The sequence below is a fragment of the Colletotrichum chrysophilum genome (assembly GCF_026319265.1).
Source record: "Colletotrichum chrysophilum strain AFK26 chromosome Unknown scaffold_34, whole genome shotgun sequence".
In the NCBI taxonomy this organism is placed as follows: Eukaryota; Fungi; Ascomycota; class Sordariomycetes; order Glomerellales; family Glomerellaceae; genus Colletotrichum; species Colletotrichum chrysophilum.
Genome location: NW_026517321.1, coordinates 196,529 through 222,024, shown reverse-complemented (window position 1 = coordinate 222,024; position 25,496 = coordinate 196,529). Strand labels below are relative to the sequence as shown.

The window sequence follows — 25,496 nt, the reverse complement described above, 5'->3', positions numbered from 1 at the left end:
AAGCCGTGGACCGTGGGTATGACCGCTCACCTGCTGCCGCCGCCAGTGCCAGTGCCAGTGCCAGTGCCAGTGCCAATGCTCAGTCAGTGGAGGGCAATCATTTCCAAGAAGCGGACGAACCCCTCCTCCAACTTGTGCTGTCTTGACGACTCGCATCCTCGCATCCTCGAGTCGAAGACAGCGACGCTGTGCTTCGTCTCACACTCACCAGAGGCACCGAATCGTACCCAAGGTCTGGGCTCATCCGCATCGGTCCCCGTCTCCGGCCGTCTTGCAGAATGCAACCTATCACTAGAACCGCACGCTACTGCACTGTCACCTTACAACACCTCAGGTCGCGAGACGTGGATGATCTCAAAGAAGCAAGGCTCTTATTAATCTATCCTCCTCGTCCAACCTACACTCGCCCTACATGTCTTAGCTTCCTCTGCCTTACAGCCCGCTACGCCTCTCCCAGCCTTGATCTCGTCTCACGCCGTCCTCGAGGCTCGCCTCTGGGTTCCAGTCCTGAGGCACGACACGCCGCCACGCTGCCAACAAGCATGCAACAAGCCTCCAACGAATTTCTGCTGTACAAACAGAGTTCGCACTTGCCCATTGCAGCTGTAGCTGAGCCCTCCGCTGGCCATGGCGGCGCCTTGCGGGCGAGGGCGATTCAGGGTCCAGATGCCTCTCCACGTTTGCATTAACTGACAAAGAACCGGTCCCTGGATAACGACTTGCTGTCTGCGACTAAGGTAACTCAATCCCGTACAAATGCACATGGGCCACTTTACATTCGACTCGGAGTCTCTGGTCGACTGACTGACCGCCCCCTGAGCATCGCGAGATCACGGGGGCCGCCTCGCTTCCTGAGAAGCGGACATCGCGGTTGGCCCTTGAGGGTCTCCCCTGCTCCCATCCAGCGGTGTCCCCCTCCCTTCTAAAAGAAGACGGCCGGACACCGCCAGAAAAAAAACAATTGGATCATCCACCATCAACCCTGCAAGTCGCCCGGGAAGGGTAGGGGACGGTGGGCTCTCTTCTCTCGGTGGGCTCTCTTCTCTCGTTCTGCAGCAATGCCAATGGCTCTTCGCACAATTGCCCCGAAGACAACCCAACAGACACAGACGCCTTTCCTCTTTTCGCTCCATGAGATGATGTGCTTCGGGGCTTGGTGGGAAAACCGTTTCCTGGGTCCCTCCACCCCGCCGCCGCCGTACCCTCCGTCCATCCCGTAATTCCCGCGCGCGAACTGACGAGATGTGCCTTGTTGTGCAACCATTTGGCCTCTCAATCCCTCAAATCGAGCAACTCACATGCCGCGGACCCTCTCTTTTACCTCATGTCGCCATCAACGCTTTTCGGACACTTTGTGGGCCTGGCCCTCTCAACCCCTTCGCATCACTCCTCTGCCTTGCAGTAGCAGCATCGCGTCCAAGGGGGTTAGGCGAGACACAAGCCTGAAGGCACTCGGTTTCAATCGTCCTTTAACTGGCCATTCCGACATCATCGACCGCCAGCCCCCGCCAGATCCATAAGGCTAAAAGCACGATATTGAACCATTGCCGCTGGTGCCATTCCGGTGCCCTCCGACCCCGGAAGTTGTGAGGCAGGGAACAGAGAGAAAAAAAAAAACCCCGCAGATGCCATCTCTTGATTCTCGACCTAGATCGTCATTTTTCACCATTTCCCTGGCGTGATCTGATATCATTGGTGCTCCTATGCGGGGTCTCGTGCCCTGGTCTTGGCCTCAGCACACGCCTAAACCTCGTCTCGGTGCAACCTCCTCGAAGCCCAGCCAGGTCCGATCAGACCAAGCTAGGCCGCCGGTCAACCACCATGCCTTGGGATGCCTTAGCGAGGATTCAAGCATTCGCCGTCGCACCGTCGTTGTGGCCGGCACACACACCACTACGGTAGCCAAGTCGGTTAGCCACGGTTCATGTCTCACGCTGTTGTTCGTTTTTATATCGACTTCAATGGTTGACGTATGGCATTTGGGATATTCTCATTGAATTGTGTTAGAGTTCCTTTCCCTTGACCCATCATAATCCCCTTCCGGATTTTGTTTGCCTCATAACTCCGAGAGACTTGAGAAAAAAGTCATGCCAAAACGTCAAAATGCCCTGATGTCCCCACGCGTGAATGGATTTTTAACCGCTAGATACAACAAGCTTACTCCTCACGGAGCTCGGCGATGCGCTGCTTGACGCGCTCCTCCTTCTCCTGCTTGGTCAGGCGCTGGACCTTGAACTTCTTGGACTCAGCCTTCCACTCCTCCTTGGTCTTCTTGGAGCCCTCGGGCTTCTTCCAGGGGTCGGCGCGGATGGCGGCGTGGGCCTCGGTGTAGAGGTCCTCAAGGCCGTCAGCCTCGACGTCGTCGTCAATGTACTGCTGGAACTGGGACTTGAAGCGCTCCTCGTCGTCGTCGGCGAGGGTCTCCATGTACTCGGCAACGTGGCCACCGAAGATGTAGTTCTTCAGGGTCTCGGCGTCGAGCTCCTTGGTCTCGATGTCGTAACCAGGGAAACGCTTCTCGGAGTGGGGGACGAAGATGCCACCGTCAGAGGCACCCTTCATGGCGCCGAAGACACGGGCACCGGTGGAGGTGCGGTGAAGACCGACGTCAAGGAAGGCCTTGAAGGGGCGGCGCTCACCATCGTCGGTCTCGACCGCCTCGGTGAGGGTGTACTCACCATCGGCCTCCTCGACACCAGTGAAGTCCTTGTCGATGCCGAGCTTGGAGAGGGCACGGCGGGCGATCAGGAGACCGGTGGCGTAGGCGGCAGCCCAGTTGGTAAGACCGTGGGTGATGCCGTAGGCGGGAAGCTCGTGGGCGTAGGCGGCGACGAAGACCTTGTCACCAGAGATCTCGGAGGTGACGATTTGCATGATGATGTCGCGGTTGGTGAAGCGGACCACAAGACGGTACTTGGGGGCACCGTACTTGTTCTTGGCCTGGGTGATCAGACGCTTACGGGCATAGTAGTCGGTCTTGCCCTGCTGTCTGCGCTTGTACTTGGTCTGGAAGCGGCTGTTGCGAGGTTCGGGTCAGTACATTGTGCGCACAATTTGTCGCGAATGCCAATTGAGAACTAACCTGTAGTACGCGCTGTTCTTCACCAACTTGTGGAAGGCCTGTCACGATTGAAAATCCCGAGTCAGCAATTTGCGCTTCAGATTTGGCCCTCGATCCGAAGCATCTTGCTTTGACTCCTTTCCCCAAGAGACATTTCTGCCTGCAGCTAGGGCCATGCCAAATTCATTTGATTTTCATCAAAATACATTGTGGCAAAGTGTAGTCGTAGTCGTCTTCGCTTCGATATCGAAGAAATGGTGTGAGTTGTCTCAACTTACCATCTTGACGGTATTGGCTGGCGGGCGGTTGGCTCAGCTAATTGTCGATTTTTGGTGTTGTCGTGGGTTGTCGATCGAAGGGAAACTTTCTAGACCTTCCTTCCGTGATAAATTTGTGTGGGCGATTTTTGGCAGCCCTAGCCAGTGCCCCACTACCAATCGCGCCTGCCGGTCGTCTGCGAAGCTGGTCGGGGACGAGTCACGGGACCGGCGGACTTTGGTCAGTCACGAGTCACGTGGAGAGACCCGCTAGCAGGGAGTCCGTAGTGGATTGTCAATTTGGTGCTACTGCCGAGGTCCACGGGAATTGTCACCGAGGTGGGGGTCGAGCTTCCCCCAGGTTTCGGCCCCGATCAACCGTCTCCGCCTCCAGAGCGACGCGCTGAGTCGTGGTACAAGTAGATAGTGCACATCTCGCTTTCTCAATAACATGGAGTCCTTCGAGGGATCAGGCACCTTCTTTGTTGATCATGTGCTTGAAGCCGTAGACAGCATGACTGGATCCAAGCAGCCCAAGGTCCTCCTCTTCGACATTGGCGGGGTGTGTGTAAGTGACCCTCTCATCTCTTCAGTCGTCGCACTCATCGGCGGTCTTGGAATTGCGACTGCATGGCGATGAGGTCAATTGGTTTACCTGACACTCACTAGGTGGTCTCGCCCTTCCAATCCATTCTCGACTACGAGCTCAGTCTCGGCATCCCGCCAGGATGGGTCAACTACTCCATCTCCAAGACGAGCCCGACCGGTTTCTGGCACCGTCTGGAAACGGGCTCAATCCCTATGGATAAGGCCTTCTTTGAAGGTTTCACCAAAGATCTTCACGATCAAGGTCGTTGGGTGGCATTTTACACTGCACAGCAAGTCAAGAACCCATCATTATCAAAGGAGGTCCCGACTGTGCCAGACATTGATGGAGAGTATTTATTCAACACCATGATGACCAACTCGATCCCCCCGGATCCATGGATGTACCCAGCGTTGAAGAATCTGAAAGCCAGCGGTAAATACATTCTTGCCGCTCTAAGCAACACCGTCGTCTTCCCGGAAGGGCACAAATTATGGACGAAGGACTTTCTCGATCACCCTGTCCGCAGTCTCTTTGACGTCTTCATTTCGTCAGCGCATGTCGGCCTTCGAAAACCTGACCCGAGGATATATCAACTTGCTGTGAAGACTGTCAATGAGTATGCGATCAAGAACGCAGACTCCGAGAGAGGCCGGGCCTTGGGCTGGGCCGATGGGGTCAAGCCAGACGATATTCTCTTCCTCGATGACATAGGCGAGAACCTCAAGGAGGCTAAGAAGCAGGGGTTTGGAACCATCAAGGTCCACCTTGGCAGGACATATGAGGCTGTTGAAGAGCTTGAGAAGGCTACGGGTCTGGCGTTAGAAGGAGATCACCCAAAGGTCCCTGTTAAACCAAACCTGAAAGGAAGCGGCAAGGCTAAGTTGTAAACATGTATTACATTACATCTCCATGTTTCGCATTAGACTAACAGAGCCTTACGACCTACATATTCCGGGCTACATAGACATACAGGGCATCGACGTTCTCAATTTTGCCATCGACAGCATCCTTTTCCCATTCTTCCCGAAACAGTGCTCTGGCTTTGTTCTTGAATTCGTCCCTCGCCATATTGATTGTCAACGGCGTGCTGATAATCCCGTCAAATTGCTCGTCAATTTGGTCCATGCCGTAGAACGTGCTACCCTGACCAGTTAGTTTGTCCATCAACTCGATCTTTTCCACCGTATAGCCGGCCTTCTCCAGGATCTTCTTGAATGAGTTCCTATCCTTTATCCACGTCCTGTTACTAGGGAATCTGGTTCCCAGTCTATTCGCCGCGCGCTCTAGCAAAAGCCCGATCTTGAGGTTGTTCTCGTGGGTGATGTCAACCTGCACCCGCCCACCAGGCTTCAGGTATTTCCTCCACGAAGCGACAACCTGCTCTTGATTGTCGAGCAGAACAAATGCGTTGGAGCACATGATGACGTCGAACTTCTTGTCCTTGAGTTCTATCAACCCGTCCAGGTCCGTTATGTCGTGGTTGAACAAGTGTATGTCCGCTTTTGGCTTGAGACGCTCTTTCTTCTCTTTTGCCTTGGCCAACATTGCGTCTGTGATATCAACGCCGACAATCTCGCCCTCTTCTCCCACTTGCTCCGCAGCAATGAATATTTCAAGCCCGGTACCGCAAGCCAGTATCAGAACTCGCTCGCCCGGCTGGACGTCGGCGAGCGCCATGAAGCGCTTGGTGTAGTCGGGATGAAATGAGTTTTCATAGTTGTCGGCCCGCGCAGTGTACATGCGCTTTGAAGAAGCGGCCTGTGTTTCGGATCCGAAGTCCATGCTGTGCGATAACACAAGGCATAAGTTTTCCTTGAATATTGTGGATTCCAAGTCGATGGCCAGTCCGAGAGTCGACTGTTTTGTAAATTCTCGAAACTGTTGAGCCGGTGCGGAGCAGTGATGTCAGTGGCCACTAGATCGATTTTATCTCCTTAAAGTCCGGATTACTGTTCAAACGCGCCTTACACCGGCGCACGATCTAACGATCTGCACACTTGCATCTGTGTGTACGCGTTCTTACTTCACCAGTTTACTCTCTCTCACCGGATGTGACATAAGTCAATCGGTACTCGGCCGGGATTTCCATCGCCTAGATTTTATCGATTTGGAGAAGAAGTTCATAGCCTGACATGAATGGTCGCACTGATCTGGCTGGGTCGCATCATTGATTGTATGAGTGTCAGTAATGAGTGCTGCTGCTTTTCAGTGTTGACTATTCGCGAGAACATTGAGCTAAGCAAGAAGAAATAGGGCCATTGAAACGCACGACAACATCGTCTACTGAAGGTTGAGGGATATCGGAGCACGCGAAAAGCACAATTATTACAATGCAAGACTTTGATTTGCCCACTTGAGTCTGCGCCATCCGTATCGATGCTCGCCACTTATCCGACACCAACGCTACCCAAGTTCGCATCACGCCAACAAGGCATTCCTGTTCTCTCTCGTGAAATTTGTGATCGACTCTTTCTTTCCAGATATGGATTGAGTTTCTGCGAAGGTTGACTGCTTTTTTATAGCTCAAGACCATTCATAATCTCGAGCGGATCGCTATCTGTCTATTAAAGGAGATGACATGATCAATCACCATTGCTGGCGGGAAGGCGCTACTTTTGGAAAACGATTTTCCATTTCTACTTGTCGGCAGCAGACTTTTGAGGGCGTAGAGTTTGAGTTATGGCGATGAATGAGTCCACAGCACAGCCTGGGCGGTGGCCGTTTCGTTGACCGGCTGGCAGACAGTACCAGAACCACATCCATGGATGTGCCAAGTCCAGCGCACACCTTCTCATTCGCTCCGCAACCGCCGACGACAAGTCTTCCGCACGCCATCACCCGCAAGACTTTTTCCACTTTCCTCCGTGGTTCTTCGCTTCATGCTTGCTGATATATACTGCTGCGCCATTTTCAGACCCGAGAGACTGGATCCGAGGGTTTCATCGTCGGCGTTGAGTCCTCTTTTCGGTGTTCATGCCGTCAACGGCCAACATGGCGAACAGGCCTGAACGTCCAACGACGTTAGCTGGGTCATTATCACCAGCACTTCAGTTCTTTCTCGGAATACATTCACACAGAAGTAAACGCTGTAAATCGAGGTCTCGCAGCATGTGCGGCGATGGACTTCTCGAACCTCGAAGTACCGTCACGGTATGAAGTCCGCTGTTCCGGCGAGTATTACTCACTACTTGAGCGATGAGAACAGATCAGACGACACCTAAGACTGTAGGAACAGGACGACGTAGATCACGACAGATACGGTTAAAAGGACCAGTTAATACATAAGTTGTTGGACATGAGAGTACGGAAGTATTGTCCAGGATTCCACCCAGTTGGCTGTCAATTTGCAGCGCACGACTTCTGCCATGACCTCTGCCATGTTGGAGTGTGGCGTGGCTATGGCCCAGGCCTGTAAGCCTTACCGAGGCCTCCTCAGAGGCTTTCCCGTCACTCAAACTCCTATAAATGACCTAGAATGCCTGATATTGGCCATGATAGCAATGCTGCGACATCAAGGAGCCTGCGACAAGAGCTAGTTCTCAACATCAAGCCTTGAATATTATTTGCAATGGAGGCCCTCATTCAGACATCATGGGTGAGGAATACCAACGAGCTCTATCGCTGTCTCGACACCCAATTCAATGCTTGTACCACCTGTCGAGGGTATTCAAAGAACAAGCCGACTTGTGGTAACCCAATAAGCAAAGTCTCCCGCTCTCAGATTACATCCGTCCTGCTCAATATCGTCGAAAGCGGAAGCATAACCTGCGCGATCAATCATTTAGAGACTCTCGCTTCTCTTGTTCTCTGCAGAAGATATCACCAGAACCAGATTGCCGAGAAAGTGACACAATGGAGAAGCCGTCTGGTCTCGTTCCTGACCCACGGTGCTGCGGTAACTCAAGAAGCGGATACTAGAAATCACCCGAAATCGACTAAAGCTTCAACTCAACTCAGCGGAACTCGAGTCAACATTTTCAAAACACCAGCTGCAGTTCAGCCATCAACGTTTTCTCATGCCGAAGCGAAACCAGGAATGTCGTTGATGAATACCGTGGTTAAAGAAGAACAACACGAACAACACGTCAAGACTGAAGATGTGCCTCTCGCTTTGGACCCGCTTGAAGACACAGTCAAGTGCAATGACACCATACACACCTTCGAGCCCTACTATCAACCCAAACATCTCAGTATGATCAATAAGGACATTGCCAATAAGCTCAACACGCCTTTCATGAAGAGAGAAAAAGAGGGCTTCGCCAAAGGCGAAGGATACATCTATGGCTATCAACTGCCTCAAGATCATAAAACGACAAGCCTTAAGGCCTGCCAGGTGGTTAAGATTGGCTATACGAACGATTACAAAAGACGTATGAAAGAGTGGCAGGAACAGTGCCATTACGAGCCACAGCTTGTCTTCGCATATAAAGTCACGCATCACGTCAAGATGGAAAAGATCATCCACCTACTTCTGCGCAATTATCAGAGAAAAGAGAAATGCCCGGGTTGTCCTGCGCAGCACCACGAATTCTTCGAAGTCGACGCGTCAACAGCTGAGGCAGTAGTGAGGATGTGGGCGGTATGGGCTCGACTTCGACCATTTGATGACGGAGGCAGTCTGTCGTCATATTGGTCTCAAAAGATCAAAGAAATGAACACGGAGGACCCTGATTGCTGGGAAAAGCTGATCTTTGACAAGGTCAAGTAGATCTGTGTACGGCCTTCAATGATGACTTTGGCGCATCGAATTTTCTTTTTCGTCATGAAAGTTTTGAGGAGTGCGGCCTTTGTATTCCTTATCATTTTAAGCTTTAGCTGAAACGCTTTAAAGGTTCGTTCTCGAATACCAATGGAACTCTCGAATACCAATGAAATTCACAATGTATTACTACGACTCTCAATCATGTTCTCAGAGACCATTCCTTTTACCCCTTGTTGTCAAGCACATATACCATGTCTTATTAAGGCAGACTTCTACAATATGTTGTGAACTAAGCACAAATTGATATTCGAACAAAATTCTAAGGAAAACACCCGCCTCGCTTTGTAGACTTTACAGCTGAAATATCGTCGTGAAATCTGTCATCATTTCCAAAACACTCTTTCCCTTCTCTTTAGTAACGTCGACTGGGAAGCTCAACAGGAGGCGCAGGCGCACTTGGCATTTCAACGGGAGCGGTCGGGTTCCTCCATGCCTCTGAGCCGTACACTTCCGCTGGCCCCCATCCGGCGTAGGTCTTGTTATTATCCGCGGTGTACTGCAAATTTTGATCAACTTGAGTAGCTTCGCTTTGATCATAGGTGGGAGGTTTCTGAGATGATTTTCTCCACGAAAAGAAGCGACTGCTCCTCCCTTCGTTGTTCTCCTTCCTGTTGCGACGGAGAAGGTAGACGGCCGTGACGACAGTAACGCACACTATGGCAATGCCGCCGATGACACCGCCGATAATGATGCCTGTGGTATTGGGTGTACTGGAAGAATCTCCATCACTGTTATCTCGTCCTGCTGGAGTGGCTGTCTCGCTGGCTGCAGCATTAGATTCCGTGGATGATTGTAGCGCACCCGTAGCCGTCGCTCCTGTCGAGGTTGATGACGTCGAGGCTTGCGAGGATTTCGCATCTGTTGATATGCTTGTGGTTTCGGTTTCAGAGGCTGTCGATGAATCGGGAGTTATAGTACCGCTGGGAACTGCCGCAACTGTTGGGGATTGGAAGAGGGTTTCTACGACAGCTTGAGCGCCGCACGCAATGTAGGAAAAGCCGCCTTCATAATCTCCCTTGAGAATGACAGTTGAGCAGTACTGATTTGTGCTTGAACTGATGATAATTAGGCTGTGCTTATCATACTTAGTCAGAGCTACTCACCAAGTAAACGTGGTGAGACCCTCGATGCCGGTCTTTCCACAGCCGTTTGTACACGCATGTTTATCTTCGCAAGCTCCCGCCAGCCCACAATCTTTTGGAGATATCACTGTAGTGGGACAAAATCCCCAGAGACCGTTGTTGATATCAAGGCGGCAGCCGTATCCGCCGTCAGCAGTCCGGAACTTTGTCGGGTCGCCGTCATAGTACCCGCAGGTTTTAGATCCGATGGAAGTGACCTGTCGCCGCCGGAGCTCTTCATCTGTACCTCGTGTGCTGTTCTTGGCTGGAGGTTGCGTAGGCTTTGGCGGCTGAACAGCGGCGTACTTGAGGTTAATGGCCCGCGGAGATGCCGCGATGGTGAATTGCCGTTCGAGGGCGAAGAGGAGGAGAAACAGGATGTTTACCCGAAGCATCCCGAAGTGGAGGGTCTTTGAACGCCGAAGAAGAGATAGACCAGACTTCTCGGGAGGATCTGCGTGTTTGTCGATTCCGCAAGTGTGCAAACAACTTGATAAACAGGGGCTTGGTATTCTCGATGGTCGTGTATTTTAGACATAGTGATGAAAAACCGGTTTCGAATATTAGTAATTATGGACTGGACGATCAAATCCAAAGCACTCTCAGTGAAACGAGAGATATCGTGAAGTCGTACAATGACAAGCGACGAGGGAAAGATGGACTCGGAACACGAGGAGACTCGGACGAGGACGGGTGGAATACGCAACTAAGTATGTAGCATCCCGTCAACCCGATCACCCAGACCTCTGGGCGAGAGGTCACATAACAGGAGGAGTCGGCCAACCTCGGAGGCCCGACGGCCAGCCGTGACAAAGGGCCTGACTTTGCTGCCTCTCAAGTTATCGCCATCTGCCTGTTTTCGTTTGCCTGCGACCCGACAGAGTGGTTGACCCCGGGTAGCTCATTTCCCTCGACGAATCATACTCAAAGCAGTCGAGTCTTGAGCGCCTCTAGCTGCGACATCCATGCAGCAAGAGGGGGCAAATTTCAGGGCACGTCGCAGCCTGCTCACAGCGTAGAGAGGAAAGGCGTTGGCATCGGGCAAAACCTGTGAGGCTGGAGGTAAACCAACAAGTTAAGCAAAGGGAACCAACACCAAAAGAAGATAATGCTGGTAGGAGAGTGGATGCACCAAGGCCTTGATTGCGGACCCAGAGGGATCATGGCCCAACCACGGCCGCCATTTTGATCGCGCGGTAAACGCCCTGAGCCTGCACCAACAAAAGACAACCGGGGCGGGATGTGAGCCTTTCTCGGGACCCCGGTCAACTCGACGGACAACGGCACCAACAGTTGTGTCTGAGTGGTCGGCGATGTCTTGGACGAACAGGGGCCTTTCGCTTCCAACATCCACCTGAGCTGTTGTTGGACCCCTCGAGAAATGGCCCCCGGCCTTCTTGTCCCCAGATGGGGGAGACGCGCTCTTCTCTCTCGGCCATATGTAATTTAATCGAACTTAACCTCTCTTCCCCCTTCTACTTCGCAGCTCATCATTGTCGCCTTTCACGGTGCGTGATGGTAGTTTGCGGCCCTTCATAACTGCCATGGCGAGACGGAAGCTCGTCCTCTTTGCGCAGGCCTGCTCCGTCGGCTTGCTGCTATTCAGCCTGTTGGTCGCATATGATCTCTTTTCCGGTCGCGAGTACTTCGACGTCGCGTACAAACCGTTCCGTGAGTACCAACTTTCTTTCGGGCGCTCATGATATCTGATTAGAGCCTGGAATCATTGTTACTTACAATTGAACCAGGGAAGCCTCAACCCGCCGAGCAAACGCACGGAGCGTCTCCACACCACGGAGACGATGGATCAAAACCCACGGTAGCATCGCCGGCCCACGTCCCGACGCACACGCCGGCGCCCACGGAAACGCCGATACAAGTGCCGACACCATCGCCGACTGCTGACGCCGTCAGCCCATCATTGCCGGACGGCAACCCGGATCACATCAAGAGCGCTCCCAAATACATCAATGCCATCCTCGACCCCGAGGACAAGAACTTTCCCAGGCTAGACTGCCCCCGGCCCAACATCGACCGCTATGAGTACCTCAAGCCCGCCTCGAAGCTGAAGAAGCCAAAATTCTTCCTTGCTCTCAATATCCGTCATAAGGCCGATCTGCTGCCGCGGCTCATGGGCTCCATCGTCGAAGCCCTTCGTTTCTTCGGTCCTGAGAACTGCGTTCTCTCGGTGGTGGAGGGAAACTCCAACGACGGCACGTACGAGATTCTCAAAGAAATCACCAGCGAGATCGAGAAGCTCGGCACCGAGTATCACTTCGCCCGCAGCGACCTCGATCCGGGCGCAGGCGACCGCATTAGAAAGCTTGCGGAGCTGCGAAACATGGCCATCGCGCCGCTGGTAAACAACCCGCTCAAATACGCCTCGGACACGACGGTTCTCTTCCTCAACGACGTCTCCATCTGTCTCGAGGACATCCTCGAGCTCGCCCACCAGCGGCTCTATCTCGGCGCCGACATGACCTGCGGTTTTGACTGGACGTACGTGGGCGCAGACCCGACCTTCTACGACGTCTGGATCAGCCGCACCATTGCCGGCGATTCCTTCTTTGAGATCCCGCCCGATGGCAACTGGAACTCGGCCTGGAACATCTTTTGGAACGAGGCGACGTCGAAGCGACGGTTCTTTGACCACAAGCCCATCCAAGTCTTTTCCTGCTGGAACGGCGCAGTGGCCATGACGGCGCGGCCCCTGCTGGACCAGCTCATCAGGTTCCGGGCGCCAGGCCAGGGGGAGTGCTTCCAGGGAGAGCCCCAGCTGTTTTGCAAGGACATGTGGAATATCGGGTTCGGGAAGATTGCGGTCGTCCCAAGCGTCAACTTGGAATACAGTGACGACGCAGGCAGGAAGATCAAGGCGGCCAAGGGCTACACCAGCCAGTGGGTTGGGGACGAAGACAAGAAGGAAGATTTCAAGCTGGATTGGAAAGCTGATCCTCCCGAGAAGGTGAAGTGCATGGGTAGTTATGACAAATAAACTTGGGAGCCCTGGAACCAGGGGCTGGAATAATGAAATGTTTTGTTAAGAATGAACCGTGTCTCAAAATCGAGTGTCCAAATTACTCAACTATGTACTGTGTTTTGGGCACATCCCCCATAAAAAGCATGTTATCTCAGTCGTAACAATTTCTGTGGCAACCAGTCACTCTGGCATAATGCGCAGTTTATAAGACAACATGAGTGTCCGCAATGAGCAGAGACTCGTAAAAGGCTTCGCTCATCGACGTATCTTCTCCGTTCCACAATCGATTCAGATGAAACCTGAATCACATGGCTGTCCTTAATTAGCACATGACCAGTTTTCTAGCAAGTTGAAGCTCTAGAATTACTCAAAACGGCTGCGTTGGGGTGTTCGTGGACGCATGGGCGTCAAAAACATCAGGTGTACTGGTTTCTCCCATAACCAACAGGGTAGCTATGCTGATCATGACCAGACTTAGATCTCTTGGCCGTGAAACGCGGCTCCAATTCTTCTTTCTTCAAGGTGGCGGCAAATCCATGGTATGTTTTGTTATGCGCCGAAAGCTCATCGGGCTTCTCGCACCCTCGCGTCAAGTCGGTCTTCCCCAGCCAATCTTACCGCTCAACCAACACGTTTGGCAGCCGGGCAGCGGGCCCGGAACGGCGAAAGAAGAGCCTCCAGAGCCAACGGTTGGTACTACAACCTATGGACTGACTACACGAGCGGGCGTGAAAGTGCTTCGGAAGACACGTCACTAATGGTCCCAGAGCCTGGCCACATCCCACAAAGCCCAAACCAGAAACCCTCAGTCCACGTTGAGAAAGTTTCGAGCCCACTCAGTAGGGAAAACCCTCAGTCCATACAGAGGAAGAAGAGGCTGCCTCGGATGTCTGGTGAGCCACACAGTATGTACGACTGAGTTAGACTATCAAATTTCAAAAGCCACAGCGGTTAGAGATGCAAGCCCCAGGGCGGCACAGTTGCTTAGGCGAGGCCATACGTGATAACATCCTGGGCCCCAATCCTAACCCCTTGTCATGGCCCCGTCAATCAGAGCCATCAGTTGGACAAACATCCGATGCCAGACTTGGACAGTGCTTCACCGCATCAAGCGAAGATGCTCGCGTAGACGCACGGCATTATGTCCAATTCTCAGTGAACTCACAACTTCCATAGTAGTAGAACATGTTGTAAAAACGATTCAAGATATTTTGTGCTAAACCCCAATCAACAATACCTAGCTACGCTATGAGTAGTCGTATTTCGCTATTTCATGATCATTCGCTTCCAGGAACAACGCAAAGGGCCCCCGGGCTGCCTAGGTGACCTTGCTGCGAAATCCTCTGTCCCCCTCTCTCGTGCTAGATTGATACTTATGTTCCATGCAACTTCTGATTTAGACCTAGCAGTAACTGCTTCACCGAGTTAATTAGGTGTGATTCGATCCCATCCAAGCCTGCAGCCGGCGAGCCAGACGCTGTAGCTTCCGCGGTTGGGGGCACGATACTTGCATCGGCTAGGCCGAGCACTCGGTCAATAGCGGACAGGGTGACTGCCTCAGCCTTGGCTTCTCCTATTCTAACCTTGAGGGCGTTGGACGAGACATTCTTAAACCCAAGCAAGGACTGGAAGACTTTGGGCTCGAAGACGCTGTTGGACCCACTTGGCTGTGGTGTGCCACCAGAGCCAGGCGTGCTGCTGCCTGGAGCTAAGAAGCCGTCGACAATTTTTTGCATGCCCTTCATGCAAATGTCCTCCATGGCTTGATTCTCTGTGGCAGCACTCTTGAGCCCCAGGACCCGATTGAGGGCAGACATGACGATTGTTTCGGCCTTCGGATTCTTCGCTTTCTTCAAATTGTCAATCAAACCGTTTTTGAGGCCATTGACTGCAGACAATAGGCGAGGTTGGATGACTGCACGAGGTTCGGCTGGTGCTGGTGGCGTTGGTGTGGGTCGGGTTTGCTGCGGTGTAGCAGCGGGTATCGGTGGTGGGTGAGCTCCAGGGGGGACGGCCGGAGCAGGCTGTGTGACTGGCGGTGCTGATGGTGTGGTGCCGTTTTCTGCTTTGACAGCAGTATGTGTCGGAGGAGGTCGCGAAGCATATGGTGAGCTGTAAGTCGGTTGCTTACCGGCGACGCCCTGAGGCCGGGCAATCGCGGCGGCAGCTCCATAACCGGGAAGCGTTGCAGGCGCAACAGGTTGAGATGCCGGGGGTTGCGCTGGTTGGCCAGGGGCTGGAGTCGTTGCTGGAGGCGAGTATTGAGGTGTCCGCGCAGCAGAAGCGGCAGCAGCAGCAGCAGCTTGAGCTTGTTGACCCGCATATGCCTGCGTATGGTAAGCATGAGGAAGATGTTGATACGCTGGGGGCATATGCGCCTGTTGCTGCTGCGGTTGAGGTTGTGGTTGCTGCGGTTGCGGCTGCTGAGGCTGCTGCTGCTGCTGATATTGCTGTTGCTGCTGCTGGGCGTATTGAGCGTACGTTGGGTGGTGGTTGTAATGACCATAACCGGCACTCATCGAGCGATCCGGCGATGAGGCCTTTCGCTTCTTGCCGGCATCAAGCTCCACACCAGGCACACGCGACCAGAGTCCGGTGGTGTCGTCCTTTTTGAATGCCTCGTTCCCGATGAGATTGTGCCGTACACTGGATTCCCAACCTTTTGTCTCTGTGTGGAAGTAGAACCAGGGGTATCTTTGCGTGATTCGCTTATAGATCTGCTTCAGTGTAAGACCGTCGGGTCCCGCCGCAGTCAGAGTTTCGTCAATGAGAACTCCGTAGTTTTTGTTGGGCTTCTGAAGCTGTTCCTCTGTGTAGTCTTCAATCTTGAGTTCCAAGGGAGGCGACTTCGGCCGGACCTTCTTCTCCTTCTTCTCTTTGGCCCGTCGCTCTGCGTCTGATCCCTCTGCGCCGTCTTCTCCCTTCGGCTTCCGGGGCTTGTATTTGCGCTTCTCTGGTCGGTGTCCCCCTTCTTCAGGGAGCGGATGCTTTCTTGGACGTCCGACCTTCCTCTTGATTGGAGGCTCGCCGGGAGGTGGTTGTGGTAGCGTCTTCTTGGCCATCTCTTGCTGTTGCTTCTTAAGCAACCGCTGCTCGCGCTTGGACATGAAACCGTTCTTTGGCGGTCTGCCAGGGCCCCTTTTCTTTGGAATAAGCAGTGGTAATGGCTGCTGTAATGAGTGGCCCAATTCGGGCTCCTCTGCCTTAACTTCTGTGCTAGGCTCAGCATCTTCCACTTCCTCCTCTTCCTCGTCAGCCTGAGCATCTGCTTCTGCGAGGGGTTCGTCTTCGGCCTCGGCCTCGGCTTCTGCATCTGCATCTGCTTCGGCTTCTGCATCGGCTTCAGCTTCTGCATCGACGTCCGCATCCTCTGCCTCGGCGTCGGCATCTGATTCTTCATCTTCGGACGGCGCTGGGGGACTGAGCGACGAGTCGCTAGAGTCATTCAGCTCGCCATTTCCATGTGAGGCTTCAAACTCGAAGCTCATCTCTTTGCCACCTTGGGCTCTGCCGCTCTTCTTCAGATTGTCCTTATCCTCTGCGAAGTCTTCCGCGCCAGTGCGGCCTTCAGGGACACCATTGATGACGAAGCGAAAGTCGACATCCTTGATCTGCAAGTGGGCGCCGCTCCGAAGCACGACTACTCCGTCTTTGTGGTGAACATCTTCGCAAAAGAAGCCATTCTTGTGTAATGGAATAGCCTCAAACACGCACTCAGCACGATTGAACTGGATCTTGAGATGTTCTCTTGAGATGGCCTTGGTCTTGGTCGCGATGTCGGGTCCGGGTGAATGGATGCCGACCAGCGGAACGTGGTGAGGAGAGGGCCGCAGAGATGCGAGGTCGACAGCAGCGGCGCCCGGTGTATGCGATACGTACTGTCTGTTGGATATGAGGTTCTCCTGTGCTTCTTCCTCTTCGGGTCTTTGCGACGATCCAGTACTAGTGGTCTTACGTCGCTTCGCTGGCCGTCCGGATTCCTCACTGTCGGACTCGGGTCCCAACATGCCTCCTTCTTCACTGACGTACGATTTGCTGAACTTGATGCGGTCATTCCTGACGGGAGAGGGGGGCGGCAGTCCCAGAGCCTCGTACTCCTCAACTCTTCTCCGATGTTCGGCATTGCGCTTCTCGTCCCGTCGCGCCTGGATCATGGCCTTCTGATCACGGCCGATGATGACGGCGTAAGTGGTCATCTGGAAGACACTGTCGGCGAATTCTATTCGCGCAAAGGACTCCAGGCCTTGTGTGGCGGCCGCGAGGTTCTGAGTGCTTGCGACGAGCGGGTCGTTGCCATTGCTCATGGTCGGGAGCGTGACCTGGGCTGGCGTGACAGTCGGAGGTGGCGACATCTGGTTGGGTATCTGGTTGTTTGCCATATGCGCGAGAGCCATCATCATGTAGGCGTGGTCCATGTTGGGCATTGGGGTATGGGGGAAGGAGGAGTTGAAGGGATCGGCATCCATCGGGGCGGCTGGAGCGGGCTGCGATGCTGCGGGGAGGGCGGTCGTGATCGCGGTGGTCGCGGCGTCGGCATCGGTCATGACGGTATCGACGGCGACGGGAGTGGTGTGACGGTTGGTAGACGTGTCGTTCTTGGTGTTCCCAGCGGTGGTGGATGCATCGGCGCGCGGCTGGTCGGGCTGGGTCGCGTTGTTGTCGTCGGAATTGTGTCGAGCGGAGGCTGGCGACGTCTTGTTCTTTGGGGGCGGCGTGGTCGGCACGGGCGCCTGGCCGTTCTGGCCGGCGTTGGACGAAGTCATCGCTGCTCTGCAAGCGGACAGACCAGCTCCTTCGTCTTCGGCAAGCCTCTGAAGGCGATTTGGTCTGTTGCGACAAGGTTGGACCTGAGGAGACTGCGGACAATGCGAGATCCCAAAAAAATCGGGCTGCGAGACTCCTTCCTGCCGATTGACAGGGTCGGTGGAGAAAGGGTACCTTTTTGATTGGCTGACTTCGGTGAATCTCCTGGCCTATTGGTCAACCCCGCGCTGGGAAAGCACGGGCCCACGCTCATTCCCTTGAAAGAGACAAGGCCAGACGCCAGTCACCGGTGCAGTCCCCCGTCGCTGCCTGCCTTCTCAGGACCAAACAATGACCGGAGGAAAGCGCAAAGGTGCTTGCGACTTCCCAAACGAAGCCATCCTCCCGAGGCAATTACCTAAAAACGATTGGGCAGTTCACTTTGGGACGATACAGGAAGGAACCTATCCATGGCCCAAATTGTTCATCTTTCCTGGCCCTTTCTTATTATTGAAGCTTGGCTGAGTCATCTTTTCAATGTTGCGGTGAAGGGACTGAATCTCACGATGCAATTCGGTCAAGGTCCGAATTGCCTCTCAGTACCTATCAGCAATGTCCACGCTCCCAAGAGACTGCTCACAGACAGACCTCGTGGCCATCACCCTGCGTAGATCCAACGTCGGTTTCCACTTCCCGGTCAGCGTCCAATGATAATCTACCCAACCGGCGAATACTTCCTCACCTTTGTGGACTCCCTGCTCTGGGTACTACATATGCAAACCGCTGCTTTGAGCAACAAATCTGCAGGCAAACATTCTTTGGGTATGGTATCTTGGTACTCTATGTGATGCATTTTGGATGGCTTTTTTTTCTTGAAGTGCATCAGTCTTGGTCTCTGCATGAGCCCGAAACCTGCGGCTTTCAGTACTCTCTCGTCCTCAGAAGTTTTGCTACCAGTGGAGGCAGTGATGGACATATCCATGGTTTGGTTATCAACCTGAATAGTAGCTTATCGCTGTTTAGAAGGTTTCCCAACAAGGTCCATTTTGAATCAAGTCTAGTGAATCTCAACAACCTGGAAGCGTGTGGCTGAAGTTAAATCCACGTTGGCAAGTTCGAGGATACCAGAAAACATGCCAAACCCGCAGTTGAGACGCACTTGCAAATGAGATGAACCGGATGGATTGATGGATGGCCCCTCTCCAGTCTCTGGTCAGGGATTCTTGCAATGATTCTAGGTCATAAATACATATACTTTGGTTTTCCAGGAACCAATACTCTAACCCGTCGAAGCAAAACGTACCAATATGGCCGTCTTAACGCAGAAGCGGCTCTCGCTCCCCGAAAATGGGTCGCTTAGACTGCCACCAGCGCGCAGTTCTCTCCGAAGCCCTGTAGGCCCAGAAACACAACATACCCGCGATGAATCCAATAGCATCATTCCTGAAGGCAAGAAGTCCTGCAGTGGTCATCAGCATGACGGTCCATCTTTCAGCCCTCTCATCGTCAGACAGCGAGCGGTGTTGTCTTAGAAGACCACCGTCGTTGTTGCCTGCAGAACTCTCCCACAGGTCAGAGGCACCGTGGTTCAAGCTATGGCCGACCTTGGCAAGCTCGAGACCGGCGGCGATGACCATGACACCAAGCAAGCTCTTGGGGTAATGCGACAGCAAGTCGAGAAGAGTTCCGCCAAAGACGACGCCTAAGATAATCTTGAACAGGCCCAGGATGATGACGCTGGCACCGCTGCGCGCGCCGAATCGGTACTGAGCGGCCAGGCCTCCGGCGCCGTGGCAGACTGGCATAGCACCAAACCAAGTACCCACCAAGTTCATGATTCCAACGCTGATGCCCATGCCGGTGACAGTCGGGGTAGGCATATCAGGGAGCAAGTCGGCAGCGAGGGCGCTGACAGCAATGACAGAGTTGAGTGTAGTAAGAGGCAGCTGGCCGATGGCCATCGTGATGGGCTTATACTTGAACCAGCTGAGGTTCCAGTGCAGCAACTGCGGAACCCAGACGTGGAACCACGGCAGGTTGTGCGGCTCGTGATGATCGGCGTTCAGGATGGAAATGAACGCAAAGACAAGCGACAAGAGGAAGATGTATAAGGCGTAGGGGAAGCGGGGAAGTCCCTGCGTGAAGATGAGCACCAAGAAAGCAGCCAGGGCCCAGAGCCTATTGTCCAGAACGGGATGAGTCCAGTGCAAGTCTCGAAGCAAGCCTGAACCGGCGGCCATTACGAGAGAGAGGCCAGCACCAAGCTGAATACCCTTGACAACCGGGACGGGAACATTTCGTGTAACCCAGCGAAGAAGACCAGTGAGACTCATGATCAAAACCGCCAGACTGACCCACTGACCAGCAGCCATGACGGTTCTGATGCCGCTGTCTTCGCTTCTAGAAATCGCAGCAGCTGCAATGGCCTGGGACATTAAGTTAGTTGTCGACGTTGAATCAGTTACGGGGTGTCAGACCTTCATCGGTTGTACAGGCAGCGGGATGCCAAAAGCAGCACCGGTCACGACATTGAAAATGCCAGTAAACACCAAGGTGCTGTCAAGATAGATAGATCGTTGCACGGCGAGTGCAATCATCAAGGGAAGCAAAGTTCCTAGGTCGCCCAGAGCGCCAGAAACTTCGGCGGCGGGTTGGCGGCGCAGAGTCGCAACATTGTGTTGATGGACTCGTTTCAAATGACTGAGGACCGTCATGATGCGGGGAAGTTGAACCGAAGTTCTGGACTTTGATGAAAATGAGTCGGCTCAGATCGCAGGCCCAGCCAAGACAGATGCTACGAGCGCAACAGGAGCAGTTACTCTGTGAATACCATGTATTGAGGAGTGAGAAGCGACTCCTCTAACAAGCTTCTTGTGATGACGAGGCCCCAGTGATGTCTTTGGTCGCCTGAGTGTGTCAGCACCCAGGCGCGTGAGCTCTGAAGCTCAGGCGGCCGCGTCCAACAATCCACTTGGATCGGAGCAAGCAACTCCTCGGCCGACACAGGCGCGAGGTGGTGATTGGTTCGTCTCAACCCATGCTGCGATTCCCCAACTTGGTGTTCCGCAGCGGTGATAAGGAGATAAGAATGGCCAGCGGTTACCTGAGCATGTCGTCATAGGCCTTCATCGGTGGATCCTTCCCGCCAGACAACGATGAATGATCTGATTCTCCGGCGTCTTATTAGCTTGAGATTACATAAGTCATAACGAGCAGGAGGAGGTCAAACCGTCAAAAGTTTGGAGTAATTGTGGTGGCTGGCCGCCGAAGAAGACGCCGAGACGGCACCGTTTTTTGTTTGTGCTAGGAACGGGCAAAGACCGGACATGAGAGCTACCTTAGCGTGCAGTCCCGGGTGCTCTAATAACGAAGCCGGGCTGAATCCGCAATGGCAACGACAAGGACTCAGAAGAAAAAAGAAGAAAAAACTTCAAACTGGGCCATCGGAACGGGCGGAGGGATTCGGTCTGCCACCCGCCCCAGTGTACCCGGCCTTACCTCACCTCACTTGGGGCTTACCATGCGGAAAGGGCCCCGGGGCGTGAAGCGGTGTATGGGGCTCCGAGCTGGACTCTGGTATGAGGTTTTTGTTATCAAATCAGCGCTTGGCTGTGGGACACAAGAGAGCGACGCTGTGACCCTGCGAGGCAACGGCGCGCGTTTGAAGAAAGAAAAGATGGACGGTCATCAGGTCAGGCCAGACGGTTGACCTTGACAGAGACAGGCCAACCATCGGTCCTGGGTGGGCGCGAACCCCGATCCGATGTGACGGGCTACGATGCGATGGAGACAGCAAGAAGCTGCGGGACCTCCACTCCCGGTGTGTTTGCTGTTGGTGGCCCCTACTTTGTTTTTGTGTTAAGTTATTGAATTTTTATTTTATTTTATTTTGTATTATTATTATCCAGTTATTCACAGCTGGATTTGCGCTCCCATTGCCCGGCTAGTATGACCCCGCTGGCTAACAGCTCTTGATGCTTGGCCGAGGTCTGGGCAATTGACTGAATCAAGCGATTCTTGGCAATGAGAGCGCATCTCAGCTACTCAGGTCTGCCAACGTTTTGCCAATCCATCCGCAGCAGCTTGGCCGGGCGCAGTTATTAAGAACCAAGGCCGACCAACCAGAATCGACATGATGCGGCATTTGCAGAGTTCCAGAGAGCTTCACATCAAGCTACTTGCCTCGTACAGGTGGCTGATGATTAGCCAAGCAAAGTCAGGGAATCGCCAAGCGTGTGGAAGGCCAGCTCGAGTCGGTGACGCTCTGGCCTGGCCTGGCCCGGCCTTGTAGGTACAGAGAAATAAACAACGCAAGGCGATGAGCGGGTGTGAAGAGGATAAGACGGGACTGTAGTTACTAAGGTAAGTGGGAGGTGTCGGCAGCGGGAGCAGGGCGTCCTACGAGCGGCAAATCGGTCGGTTAGGTACTTGTAAAGATATTGTCATCAGAAATGTCGCTTACAGAGGCAGACCAGGGCCGTCACAAAGAGCACAGAAAGATGGTGAGGAGACTGGGAGGTACGGTCACAAAGAAGCCGGGGCGTGTTGGAGGTGTCCCCGAGAAATCTCCCCTGCGGCATCGGGCAAAGCGAGGGATAATGGAACCAGCACCCTTCCAAGGTTCTTTTCTTTCCTCCCGTCGGGGCCATCCCGTTGCCAATCCCATTGGAGCCTATTCCGCCCTGTGTCGGCCAGGACTTGCAGAACATTTGTTGTTCCGGTGTAAGATGATCACTAACAGCAGACAAGCTAGCAAATAACGAGAGCGACTAACGACTAACACGGGCCTTGGGCGACAAGAGCCAGGACGGTCTGACAAGGAGTCGACAAGGACGCTAGCAGGCCACCGGTATCTATCGCCCTTAGCACCCGGGATTGTGATACTTGTCGAATGCAGCCGAATTCCCTACAACCACGAGGTAGAGCGGCGCTTTTCCCTTGCCTCCCCCAGGGCAAGACCCGGCGAGTTGAGTGTGAACCACAGTCCACTGACCTGCGAACCCACTGGAAAACTGAGGTCGGGTGTGCTGGGGCCCCATCGCGGTGCCGGCCCCATCAGAGGTGCCCATGTCATGCAATCGCCCAATCTCTGCAGTCTGCACCACCACACCAGGCAGGACCTGTTGGGCTCAAGCTGATCCCTCCACGACTCACGAGAGCAGCACCGGCGCGGTGGAAATTCGCGCGAGCGGGAAGAAGGAAAAGGTTGCTGCTACCTGTAATAAAATGTGCCTAGGAAGGAGGCACGGAGAGTTGGAGGTGCCGTTTGGTAGGTAGGTAGGCAAGGTAGACAGGTAAGGTAGATACCTAGGTAAGGTACGGATAGGAAGGCAGGAGGTACCTTGCCTGAGCAGGTAGGTACCTACCTACCCTGCCAGTGTGTTCTGTGCGCCTTGCCGTCCCTGGCGATGCCCCCACAGCGGTTGCCTTTCGCGACGACTGACCCTGCCGTCTTCCCGGCATCCTTGGAGACAAGCTTTCTGCTGCCCTTGGCGCCGCTTCCTGTGACATGACGCTACCACCGGATCCTACCTGCCTGCCTGATGGTCTAACCCTTTCACACTTACCGTAGGTGTACTGCGTAGTAACGAGTACCTCTTGTCCTCTGTCGTTCTCGCCATTGCGCCGCGGGAAAAGTATGTTGTCGCTGTATCCGGCCAGGTCGAATCACCGTTCGCGCCTGCCCATCCGGCCACTATTTGAGCAGCTATTTACTACCTCACCCGCCCTCAATTGACCTCTCCTTCTGCTCCCGTTCTTCTTTCCCTCCTCCAACTCACTCGACGATCAACCCCATCAATTGACACCGACTCTCTCGTGCGACGGTCAATTCCGGTTCCCCTCCTCGTCGCGTGTTGTTCGCCCAACGTGAGCATCGGATGCCAAGATTCACCCCAGTTTTTGTTTCCTTACCTTGCTGACAAAGTGCGCGCCCTGCGACGCATAGCTAGCCTCCCCCCAGTGACTGCGATCGAACCACCCCGCAGAACTCTCTGAATCAAAGGTAAAATTCCCCTTTTCGCGTCCCAATTAGCACGCCAAACACTTCTCCGGACCCCTCATCCAGAATCGGCGCCGCTCCTTGCCCGTCAAGGCTTGCTCCCGTGCTTTGCGCCCGGCGCGCTGGGCCAGATCATAGGAAACAAGACCGGACATTTGTCGGCCAGCCGAACGCCGGATACCCCGGTAATGACGATGGACACCGAGCTTCCAGGGTCCGCATTCTAAGACCTCGGACGGTCGTCTCCATAAAATACCTCAATGGGACAAGCTTTGCCGTCCCAATTGATGTGTTTTTTCGGCCTGATGCTACTCTAGCAGCTTGTAGTTGCATTCACCACGAGCAAGCTCACTCATACATATTTCACACGCTCAGCACCATTCGCCCTCTTTGTTTTGGTTGCCGTTGTTTCTCCTCTCCTCACTCTCCCGCTGACAAGTTTTCTCCTCTCCAGCCGACTCTACGCTCAAATTCAGTCACAATGCCCGCCATCAACTCCATTGTCGCCCGCGATGCTGTTCACCAGCTCGCCAAGCGCGAGAACTGGGCCTCTCAGGAGGCCGGTGTCATCGTCGTCTTCTGCATCGTCTTCATCGTCGCTTGCGGTATTGCCGGCCTCATGATCTCCCGCTGCATCTCCAGGCGCAAGGCCGCAAAGGCTGCCGCTTAAACGCCGTCACTACTACACCAAGGCAGGGAGCATGAGGTGCGGTGGAGGAAGTAATGGACGGCTTCAGCATGAACTATCGAAGTCGCGATGGGCGGCCCTCTAATGACAACAACCACGACTTACACATGAGGGCTGCTGCTGGAACGGGCGCGAAGGTCCCAGCACCATTCATCACTACACTCGCGGATCATCCACCATCCCATCTATCGACTTTGATTCTCGACCCGGTCAACGACGACAGGATTGGAGTCTCACGAGAGACGTGGTTACGAGGAAATGTCCAGAGGCCGTATATACCGGCATGAAGGGACGACTGGCCGGATAATACGTGGGAGCGGCCACATGTCAAATCAAGACGCCGCAAAGGATATTATGAGCCCTTTTTTGTTTTCTTAATGATACCTATTTCATCGTTGCGCAATCAAATTTGCTGCATTCCAAACCGCAATCGGGAAGCTGATGAGCAACGTGTGCCACTTCGCCGTCCGAGAACATGTGCGTTCCTGAGACAATGTCTCGCATTGAGAACCTTGCGCTTTTTCCTCCTTATCTCTTATCCACAGGGAAAAAAAAAAAAAACCGGACACAAAAGTGGCCCCATTTGTTTTGTTTTGCCAGCGCAAGCTGCAATCAAACTCGGACATCAGATGGCACGACTTTGGCATGAGCGAACCGGTTTGGCCCTGGCGAACAGACCCGTCCTCGGATTTCAGACTGAAAAATTTGGCACTGGCCACTGGATGTCTGTTGCATGAACTGCTCGTCTGAAAAGAACCCTCGACGTTCTGCGGCCACGACTTTGTTGCAGTTTGGGACTTTTGTACACATCCCCGGACTGGGGGCGCTTTTTTGGCCCGTCTCTCCCAAGCCACTCGGCCAAGAAAGACTGCTTACATCCCAGGTCGCCGGGATTGTAAAAGATAGTGCACCAGCGTGCCCGTCATGGAAATACTATCTCGCTTTATCCCTGGACACTTTGAGTTATCCCGCGCCATCCTGTTAACCCGTAATTCGTCCGACGAGAACCTCAACACAGCCAGGCTGACGCCGACAGAGTGTTCTCTTACGCGTTATGTTGTCGACGGGCTATTCCTATTAAATGCGGTTTAGGGACGTTCTCTCGCGCATAAGTTTGCTCGTCGACTTCTCACCTGTGATCCTCATCTTGCACTATTAACGAGGTGGGAAACCCGCAGCCCACACGATCACCACCCATCTTTCTCGAGGACATTCACCACAGTACTGAGAAACATTAAAATCAAAACACACGAGACAGAAAGTCAACAGACTGCTAGAACGGCTCCGTATTTCT

The 25,496-nt window shown here is 53.7% G+C and overlaps 7 protein-coding genes across 7 annotated transcripts; 3 read left to right on the top strand and 4 right to left on the bottom strand.

Annotated features, from left to right (window-relative positions):
- Positions 1–2,157: 2,157 nt before the first annotated feature.
- RPL5 (60S ribosomal protein L5) lies at positions 2,158–3,342 on the bottom strand (the record flags this gene model as incomplete). Its single annotated transcript, XM_053178049.1, has 3 exons — positions 2,158–3,016; positions 3,083–3,120; positions 3,340–3,342. 3 exons carry the CDS (start codon positions 3,340–3,342, stop codon positions 2,158–2,160), a joined length of 900 nt encoding a protein of 299 aa, XP_053038008.1.
- A 427-nt stretch (positions 3,343–3,769) lies between these two features.
- COL26b_005192 (uncharacterized protein) lies at positions 3,770–4,794 on the top strand (the record flags this gene model as incomplete). Its single annotated transcript, XM_053178048.1, has 2 exons — positions 3,770–3,880; positions 3,988–4,794. 2 exons carry the CDS (start codon positions 3,770–3,772, stop codon positions 4,792–4,794), a joined length of 918 nt encoding a protein of 305 aa, XP_053038007.1.
- A 55-nt stretch (positions 4,795–4,849) lies between these two features.
- On the bottom strand, positions 4,850–5,689 carry COL26b_005191 (uncharacterized protein; the record flags this gene model as incomplete). Its single annotated transcript, XM_053178047.1, has 1 exon — positions 4,850–5,689. The coding sequence occupies one exon, from the start codon at positions 5,687–5,689 to the stop codon at positions 4,850–4,852; it is 840 nt and encodes a 279-aa protein (XP_053038006.1).
- A 5,645-nt stretch (positions 5,690–11,334) lies between these two features.
- Positions 11,335–12,785, top strand: COL26b_005190 (uncharacterized protein; the record flags this gene model as incomplete). Its single annotated transcript, XM_053178046.1, has 2 exons — positions 11,335–11,461; positions 11,539–12,785. The coding sequence occupies 2 exons, from the start codon at positions 11,335–11,337 to the stop codon at positions 12,783–12,785; spliced, it is 1,374 nt and encodes a 457-aa protein (XP_053038005.1).
- A 1,358-nt stretch (positions 12,786–14,143) lies between these two features.
- Positions 14,144–17,533, bottom strand: COL26b_005189 (uncharacterized protein; the record flags this gene model as incomplete). Its single annotated transcript, XM_053178045.1, has 3 exons — positions 14,144–14,794; positions 14,902–15,229; positions 15,252–17,533. The coding sequence occupies 3 exons, from the start codon at positions 17,531–17,533 to the stop codon at positions 14,144–14,146; spliced, it is 3,261 nt and encodes a 1,086-aa protein (XP_053038004.1).
- A 1,296-nt stretch (positions 17,534–18,829) lies between these two features.
- COL26b_005188 (uncharacterized protein) lies at positions 18,830–19,948 on the bottom strand (the record flags this gene model as incomplete). Its single annotated transcript, XM_053178044.1, has 1 exon — positions 18,830–19,948. One exon carries the CDS (start codon positions 19,946–19,948, stop codon positions 18,830–18,832), a length of 1,119 nt encoding a protein of 372 aa, XP_053038003.1.
- A 4,047-nt stretch (positions 19,949–23,995) lies between these two features.
- Positions 23,996–24,184, top strand: COL26b_005187 (uncharacterized protein; the record flags this gene model as incomplete). The annotated part of the gene is made up of 1 exon (XM_053178043.1): positions 23,996–24,184. The coding sequence occupies one exon, from the start codon at positions 23,996–23,998 to the stop codon at positions 24,182–24,184; it is 189 nt and encodes a 62-aa protein (XP_053038002.1).
- Positions 24,185–25,496: the final 1,312 nt, after the last annotated feature.